This window comes from Otolemur garnettii, unplaced genomic scaffold (assembly GCF_000181295.1).
Source record: "Otolemur garnettii isolate 467f Iridium unplaced genomic scaffold, OtoGar3 scaffold00015, whole genome shotgun sequence".
Classification (NCBI taxonomy): domain Eukaryota; kingdom Metazoa; phylum Chordata; class Mammalia; order Primates; family Galagidae; genus Otolemur; species Otolemur garnettii.
In genome coordinates this window covers 18,067,194-18,076,717 of record NW_003852410.1, presented here as the reverse complement: position 1 = coordinate 18,076,717, position 9,524 = coordinate 18,067,194, and the positions used below count along the sequence as shown (strand labels likewise).

The following is a 9,524-nucleotide window of genomic DNA, read 5'->3' as shown; positions in this document are numbered from 1 at the left end:
TGGTCCTACCAATTACCCCCACTCCACCCATCCTCCCCCTTCCTTCCTCTCCCTTTCCCCTTCCAATCAGAATAGTTACAACATCTTTTGACATGCTCCAATAAGCTCTCAAAGAAAAGAAAGGTATTCAAGTGTTCTGACAATAGCTCTTAGTTGGGTATAGCTTATTTTAAACAATTGGTTTCTCTAGGATAGTCATACCTGCTTTGCTTGTATTCTTAGGTAAGAAAAAGCAATTGTTTTCCAATTTTTCTATTGACTAGATCTCAAAGAAAACTTGTAACTGCACAGCCTAACTCCATGTCTGTTTTGTTTAAAATATCTAGAATAACAGTTTTTACATTTTTAAAATATTGAGGAACAAAAATTACACACACACACACACACACACACATTTAATATACAACAGAGACCACATACGGCCTACAGGGCCTGAAATACCCGGCCCTTTACAGAGAAAGTATGCCAGCCCTTCCCCTTCCCTGATGCGATCTAAAGCTCACAGTGTCATCTGTAAGTATTCTTAAAAAAAAAATCAAGCCTGACTCTAAAAGAGACTTTGACTACAACTTCTAGTAGACAGGAAGCAGCAGGGAGAGGGGAACAAGTGAAATGGTACCACCCACGCCCCACAGTGGATACAGCAATGTGCCACCCAGCTCTCCCCTGAGACTGAGGCACATAGTCCCCAAATTGCTGCAAATGGCTGCTGGTGGGTCACAGCTGAACTTCTCTCCAGGAATTGTCCTCAGCTGAAGGTATTGCCTTGTTCAAGGTTACACCCCTCTATGGGAGGGCCCTTATTTAATGACTTGATAAAAGCATCTCTTGCCTTATTTTGGGACCTCACTGAAGGACTTCTCCAGCACCACGCCCCGGCTGAGGCCTCACTCTCTTCCCCTCAGTGTCTCCCTCTGCCTAAGCCTGGCCCCTTATTTCCTTACAGGTGTTGATCATGAGAACTTCCCTTCCAAAACCACCTCCATACAAATCTCCATCCTAGAGTCTGTGTTCCAGTGAGCTTGACCTAAGATATGCTCTACAATCTATTCCCAGAATGATAGCTAGAGCTGCCCTGTTTAAAAGTAAGGACCCTATTCGTTTGTTCCCTTTGAGGGCTCCTATCTCATCAAAATGAAAGATCAAGAGCCTTGCCACCTGCACCGCATCCTCTTATCCCTCTGATTTCACCTCCTCCTCTGATCCTTGATCACACCTGCTGCACTGGTTTCTTTGCTGTTTCTCAAAACACCCCAGGCATGCTCCTGCCTCAAGGCCTTTGCAGGAGCTGCTATTCTGTCTTCCAGGAATGCTCTCTGCCCGGCTATCCGGGTGGCTTCCTCCCTCATTTCCTTGCAGGTTTAATTCAGTGAGGACTTCCCTGACCTGCTACTTGAGTGTGCCGCACTCCACCTCATCCCAGACTCTCCATCCCTCTTCACTGCTTCAGTTTTTTCCATGGCATGTATGCGTCTGGCACACTGTACATTTGACTTACGCTGTTCACTGTCCGCCTCCTCCCCCACAGCCGCTCGGTCAGGGCGTGGCCTTTTGTCTGTTCTTTCTGTTGCTGTATTCCCAGAACTCATAATAGTAACTGGTACATAGTTGTTACTCAATAATTATTGAATGAGTAAGTGAATGAATGAATGGGAAACTAAATGTGGAATCAGAGGCTTGTCATTTTTAGGGAAGTCCTTTAAACAGCATCTGAGTCAGATGAAAAGCAAGAAACGTAATTCTTCTGTCATTGTGGTAAGGATTATACAATGTAATATTTGTGAAAGTATCATAGAATAACTGCTAAATAAACGTTAAGTTACAGTTTTTGCTTAAACCAAATTCTTCATCAGCAAGCTACTTAGTTTTTATAATCTAAGACCTACCAGATTGTCACAAAAATCAAGCATATAATATTCAGACACAGAAAACTTTACAGATGATTCTGATACACAAATGAAATAAAAAAGATTTATTCCAAAGCATACCCAAAATGTACAATGAAATGCATCCCTTTTAAAGACTTAATAAAAAGAGCAGTCTTATATTTTAAACTTTATAATTTGAAACATTCTTTTACTCTGACAAAAAAAAAAATGATAGAAGTGAATTCCATAATGTCAAATGTATTTTTTTGTTTATATAAAATATATTCTCTTTTTAAATGCAAAATATTCAAATATAACCATTTTATTATGAATTGTTCTCAATTTCTGAAAGCCTCCCTAATCTACACAATCACATTTCCACATACTCCTTAAAATGAGGTAAGAAGATACATGTTGAAACTTTTTTGCAGACAATTTTTTTCAGATGTTTATATTTTGCTGACTCAAAGTGCAACACAGCCTTTATAATTCCTTTCATGCAAAATATTTTCCCAGTGTTTACTTAGCATTTTGCGCAAAGAATAGTAACAATACCTGTCATTTAAAAATTCAAAGTATGTTGTAAATCTTTTTATATAATTTTAAGAGCCAAATCAAAGCTATTGCCACAGTGATTCACTTTTTGCTTTATAGCTATTTTAATAAATATTCCTAAATTCTAGCATACTGTTCATAATCCTTTAAAGCAGAGGTCAAAAAACTTTCCCTGTAAGAGTCCAGATGTAAACATGTTGTTTTGCTGGTCACGTCTCCATTTTTAAAAACATTAAACATGTCAAGAAAAGAAACAAAAAATTCTTTAGTTCTGCTGTAATTTGATAACCTTCTTCCTTTAAAAAAAAAATAGAACTAGTCTCTAAATTAGACTAGTCAAGTGTTAATAAAATGTAAACCTCACATTCTGCAGTGAAACAAATCCTGGGTTTCTGACTGCTTAAATTGAAAGTTGGTGAACAGGAAGGAAAGGATCCCGTTCAAAGAGCGGGACTATATGCCAGATACTGTTTTTAATCAATGGTGTTTTCATATACAGCTTTTTAAATTTTTGGTTGAATAATTCATGTCTTTTTAGAATTTTTTTATCTTACTGTTTTAGGGGGAAAAATTCTCTTCATGAGGCTAATTTGAAGACTGTGAAATCAAAAACTAGAATACTTTAATGCTGAAAGAGGTAGAGGCACACACATAGGTAAATGCAGTCACATGGTGGAAACCACTGTTTCATACAGAAATTCAACACGTGCTCCATGACGAGGGGGAGATCAGGGGACCAGCTGGAATATGCAAAGCAGTTCTACAGCATGTTCCGATCTGCTTTTATCATATGTAGTTGTTACATTTTGGGAAAACATGATTTGAATATGAAATATATGAATATAAATGAATACAGTAGAATGAGTTCTTCCAGTCCTCGAAGCATATAACCTGGAACTGCCTAAACTCTGACATAACACGGTCCTGTGCGTGGTCCTGAGCATCACAACCGTACGTATGTCGTGCGCGTTTTCCTTTCCTACTGTTAAGAAGTGTTATAACACATACGGCAAATAAAAAACAGTTGTAAGTTTACCCAAGTATATCATAAACAAGTTGGAATATTCTGGAATTACGATCACATAATATGCTGCAGAAACATCTATACATTTGAAAGTTGAGAAAGTTGAAAACTTCGGCAGGTCTAAAAAGAAAACTTACTTACACCAGTGAGCCTATGCCAAATTTTTGAACTATAAAAAGTAAAGCTTTCAGTGCAAACTTCTTATTGCTATTTGTCAATAGCAATAATGCAAAAATCACATAAAATATTTAAACACTATAAAACAAGAACAGTATATTGAAGGTATGTTTTGGCATAGAAAAGGTCATTTGGGGCTAGGAAATAACGGGTTGTTTTACTGATTTTAATCATGTTTAAACACTCTTTTTGCGAACAGACTCAACACATTTACAGCTCATCATGTTCCTTTTTTAATGGCCACTTTGGGTGCTGCAATACGTGGTCTGCAGCCTGAAGGACAAGGTACATAAATTCCTCTACATCGAAAGAGTAGTTGGTAAACTTCGGGTGCTCCCCCAGAGTTGGATGGTGACCCTGCACAAACAAACCAACACACAAATCATAACTCACCGAGGACAGGTCTGCTGTACAGGAGGAAAGTGATTTTACTTTGACTAAGGCAACTAATTTATGCTCTACATCAGAGGTCAGCAAACTTTTTCTGTTAAGGGCCAGGTAATAAATATTTTCAGCTCTGCTGACTCTTAAGTCTTGATCACAGTTACTCAGCTGTCACTGAAGTGCATGAGCAGCTTTAGACAACACATTCACAGATCACCATGGCTGGTATTTGTTTATAAGAGCAGGTGGTGGGTGGGACTTGCCCCACCAGGCTATAGTTTGTGGATTCCTGCTATATATAATCCCATAGACCTTTCTAGGCCCAAATTTCACAAAACAACATTAAAGATAGGGAGTGTTTAATTTCCCTTTTTCTCCGATTTGCAAATATAAAATACAACTCACTATTCCAAAGACCAGTTTATCTTTGAAATTCAATGCTTGCTTTTCATATTAATAATTAGACACTTCAAACCAATTAAAAATGGAGCAAGGTGAGTTTTGTGGTTGAAATGTACCTTATCCTGAGGGAAGACTTTGTTCTTCCTTCGCCAAGTGGTGTAGTGGATGCCTCGCAGCCTGGCCAAGTCCAGGTAACAGCGTTCATCTTCACAGTTGTACCTAAGGACACAAGGGTGTCACGACATGAGGCTTTGTCCAGGGTTTTTGCCCAATCAACAATTCTCTGGGGAAAAAAGGCACCTCCCAAATGTATGCTTACAAAAGGTTGTATACACAGTAAACAATACTGAGAAAGAGAATTCAAAAATATTCTCTGAACTAAATTATCATGACTTTTTAAAAACAGAATAGGATCAAGGAATGAAGGGGATTAACTTTATTCAACAGGGTCTACTGGCTATGAACTTGCTATTACCTCATAATACCTTGTCTTTACACATATGGAAGAGGACTGGGGGTAGGGATTAGGATACTTCCAAGGCCATATGCCTAGTTAGTGAAGGAAGCAAAACTGAACCCAGGTCTATTGGGCTGAGGTTTCTTAGTTTCATGACTCTCCCTTCCTCCCTCCCTCCTCTCCTCTTTTCTCCCACTCCAAGGGAAATGAATGGAGACAGTATCCACACTTATCTGGCTATTTCTCTAACATATACTGTATATAATTTTGAAATGTATTTCCAGGTCATGACAACTTTTTTCCTAAATAGCCTCCTATTTAAATACTGAGTCATTGTTAAAATGAAACCATAGAATCCAGATATTTAGACTCAAAGAAGAAAAATCAGGTAATAGGAATTGTTATTAGTGGGTCAAGGACTAAAATGGGAGGTTGGATGTGATAGCTCATAGTAGTCCCAGCACTTTGGGAGGCTGAGGCAAGAGGATCACTTGAGCCTAGGAACTTGCAAGACCTCTCATCTCTACCATAAGTAGAAAAATTAGCTGGACATGGTGGTGCATTCCCATAGTCCCAGCTACTTGGGAGGCTGAGGCAGGAGGATCACTTGAGCCCATAAATTTAAGGTTGCTGTGACCTAGGCTGATGCTGCTATAGTCTAGCTGGAGTGACAGAACATGACCCTGTCTCAAAAAACAAACAAAAAACCCCACTAAAATGGGGTATGTCGTCAAGAGTGAAATTCCTGGCTCGGTGCCTGTGCTCAGTGGTTAGGGCACTGGCCACACACACTGAGGCTGGTGGGTTCAAACCCAGCCCAGGCTGCTGACAACAATGACAACTACAACCCCAAAATAGCTGGGCGTTGTGGTGGGTGCCTATAGTCCAGCTACTTGAAAGGCCGAGGCAAGGAAATCGCTTAAGCCCAGGAGTTGGAGGTTGCTGTGAGCTGTGACACCATGCACTCCACCGAGGGCCACAACTTGAGACTCTGTCTCATAAAAAAAAAAAAAAAAAAAAGAGTAAAATTATTAAGGGAGGGAAGGCCACATCTCCATAACCAACCACCAAGTTAGAGGTGCGCTGGGCAGATCACAGTGCACGTGAGGTGAAGTGGGTGGCTTGTAGTCTGCAACCTCGCAGGACAAACAGGGTCTCTTTTAACACAGTAGTTATAGGAACTGCAGGGAGATGCTCCCAGTTTGAGAGGCACCTGAGAATGAACTCAGACTAGGGAAACCAAAGATTTACATCCCTTATCACACCAGGGATGCTAAGAGGAAGAGGTGGTTTGCTTACTAACTGCAGAGGCAGCTGCAGACTTCACATTTTTAGCTTTAGGTTTTTCTTTTTACCAAATGCCTATGTGATATGACTTCTCTCTAATGATTTTCTATATTAAGCCCTTTTTTTGATGCCCAGAAAAAGTCTTAGCATGTATAAAAAGCACAATTAGCTTCCTTAGGGTAAAACTGCCCCCAAACACTTACAGTTCAAATACAGCAGCCCAGTCTGGAAGGAAAAGTAAGTGGGTAAGACCAGCTCCATGCATTCCAATAAATATGTCTGTGTTGTGTGTGATCCTCAGTTGATCTAAAAAGCCAAGTTCTCTGTGAACACAGGAGAGACAGGAGATAAGTATTAGGTTGATTTAGCTCGTGCTTCAAGGTACCAATATTATATATGCATATTTCCTCTTTTAAATCACAATCCCACTTTATGCTTTGTTGTTAATTTTGAGCACATTCTAGTAATTGTAATTAATAATTTATTTTCTTAATAATGTAACATGTTTTTCTAAGTAAGCTCACCTATCACTTTAAGCTTAAGTACTTTTTTTAAAGGAAACATAAATAGTTGTGTTAAATGGAAAACCAGTAATACACAATATTAACAAAACTGTAAAAATAGATATAATCAAACTAAAAAGTATTCCAATCTAGATAGATACTGCAAGACAAAACTCTGAGCCTGAGTCCTGCTCTCTCTTCATGAAAAAGTGTCACAGAGATGTTCTGACACACTAGCTAACTAAAAACTGCTTCCTTAACATAATGAAAGAATTTTTTTAAAAAAGGAAATAAATTTCCCCTGTGTGATTTCAGTTATTTAAGGCCTCTGGGTACTAAAATGATCCCAGATACCATCAGGACATTATTCCACCTTTGCAATAGAATAATACACAATTGTTTGTATGAGAGTTAGGACTACACAAGAGTTCTTTAAATCTGAGACACTGACAGATGTGTAAGTTCTAACTGAAAATCAGTCCCCAACAGTTAACTGAAGTGAGGCTAGGCGGAAATGCTGGCATAATCTTGACACTCTGAATAAACAGAATGGGAGGCCAGGGGCAGCAGCTCACATCTGTAATCCCAGCACTCTGGGGGCCAAGGTGGGTAGATTGCTTGAACTCAGGAGTGCGAGATCAACCTGAGCTAGAATGAGACCTAAAAATAGTGGGGCATTGTGGCAGGTGCCTGTAGTCCCAGCTACTTTGGAGGCTTAGGCAAGAGGGCTGCGTGAGCCCAAGAGTATGAGGCTGCTGTGAGCTATGACGCCACAGCCCTCTACCCAGGGCGACAAAAGGAGACTCTGTCTCAAAAATAAGTAAATAAGTAAACAAAATGGAATGAGATCTCCCAGTCCTACTTTACTCAAAGTAAAAAAAAGAAAGTGATCAAGATTATTTTGGATCTAAGCAGAGACTGTGAATCTTTTCTTCTATCAGCGAACAACAAAAAGCTCCTCATAGGAAAAGGAAGATAATGGCTGAGTATGTGTGTGTCACCAGGAACTGTGCCTTAGTTTCTCCAGGAATGTAAACTTATGCGGAGAGAAAGATGGCCATTGTCCCCGGGGAACATGCCCCTGGAGTTGCCATTTGTTGAACTACCTGTGTGTTATTCTCACAAGTCCCCACACTAATGTGGTACTAATGTTACCCTCAGATTGGCCAGGCACAAATTTACGTCATTCTTGCTTAGTCTGAAAGTCTTGCTTAGGCCGCATATCCGTAAAAGCCAGTCAGTGATATGGCCTCAGGGGTGCCTTTCCTATTTCCTTCAGGCTGACGCCAGGCCCAACTTTGGCTCACACTCTTCAGGTGGCAGCTGAGTATGATTTGTATAACGGGAATAGCTTTGCCAATCTCAGAGGGCTGTTAAAAGTGTGAGATGAGCTAAAGCAAGTAAAACACTAATAGCAGGTCTCAATAAATGGTAGCTGTTCTCACGACTGCCGTTCATCTGCAGTCTGCATGTAGTGTGGAGGGCCTCGAGACAAGAGCCTCACCATTCTCCACAACTGGACTCTACTGCCAAACCTGGTGACCAGCTCATTTTAAGTCCGAGGTAGATTCCTCATATAAGTGAACTGATGTCTGATGAATGAGGTGCAAAGCTCCTAAGTTTACATTCTCTGCAATAAATGTATCTATATTTGAAACGCATGTGCTAGCATATAAATATCTTTTTACAAAAAATAGAAACTAGGGATAGTGTTAAATTTATTTTCATTTTCATTTTTTTGAGACAGAGTCTTACTTTGTTGCTCTCAGTAGAATGCCATGACGTCACAGCAACCTCAAACTCTCGGACTTAAGCAATCCTCTTGCCTCAGCCTCCCAAGTAGCTAGGACTACAGGTGGCTGCCAGAAGGCCCAGCTATTTTTAGAGATGGGGGGTCTCACTCTGGCTTAGGCTCATCTTGAACTCTCGAGCTCAGACAATCCACCTGCCTTGGCCTCCCAGGGTACAAGGGTTACTTGAAAGCCACCTTTCCCAGCCAATAGTGTTAAATTTAGAAAACACAATTGTGATCATTGGTGAGTGAGAGTGTGGATAAATGTTTTCACTTTTCCTTTGATCTTTTCTACACTGTTTGACTTTTTAAATAAAGAACATGTACTATTTTTACCAGGAATATGTAATTCCAGGAATAGGAGTTACCTATGTAGTAGATAGATATATTCTGTTTTTCTTAGCCTTTTAGTTATATCAGAATTTTAAAAGAAATATAAATATTTGATAAGGTTTTCTAAAATCTCATGTTATTCTATGACCCTTAAATTATTCCAAGGAAATAATTTTAGGTTAGAATTTGAAACCTGTCAGTAGCAGAGCACTAGGGCCTGTAACATTTTGTAAAATTTAAAACTAGTTGCCAATTTAAAAACATCAAAATTTTTTTTTCTTTTTTCGTTTCTTTTTTTTTTTTGAGACAGAGTCTCACCATGTCACCTTGGGCAGAGTGCCGCAGCATCACAGCTCACAGAACCTCAAATTCTTGGGCCTATGCGATTCTCTTGCCTCAGCCTCCCAAGTATCTCAGACTACAGGTGCCCTCCACAATATCTGGCTATTTTATTTTTGGTTGTAATTGTCATTATTGTTTGACAGGCTGGATTCAAACCTGCCAGCTCCAGTGTATTCTACTGGTGCCCTAGCCACTGAGCTACAGGCACCGAGCCAGACATCAGAAATTTTAAATGAAAATCTGGATTCATCACTTCTTATGAAAAATAAGATAATGTCACAGTATCAGGTCTCAGATAGTTGAACAGCAACTTCCGCATGCCCAGGGCCCACTCCTGTCCATTTGATTCACTGATGATGTCTGCTTGTCCCTTCTGGGTCTACAGGTGCCACCAGCTCCC

The 9,524-nt window shown here is 39.8% G+C and overlaps 1 protein-coding gene across 2 annotated transcripts in view; it reads right to left on the bottom strand.

The window, feature by feature from the left end:
• Positions 1-2,208: 2,208 nt before the first annotated feature.
• The window catches only part of EOGT (EGF domain specific O-linked N-acetylglucosamine transferase), a 38,757-nt gene continuing 31,441 nt past the window's right edge, over positions 2,209-9,524 (bottom strand). For both annotated transcript variants that reach the window (XM_003785510.3, XM_023510714.1), the window contains 3 exons: positions 6,358-6,477; positions 4,527-4,629; positions 2,209-3,981 (listed from right to left, as the gene is read on the bottom strand). In XM_003785510.3, coding sequence (XP_003785558.1) covers positions 3,835-3,981; positions 4,527-4,629; positions 6,358-6,477 — 370 coding nt within the window. In that variant the 3' untranslated portion in view covers positions 2,209-3,834. The remainder of the gene's footprint in view (positions 3,982-4,526; positions 4,630-6,357; positions 6,478-9,524) is intronic.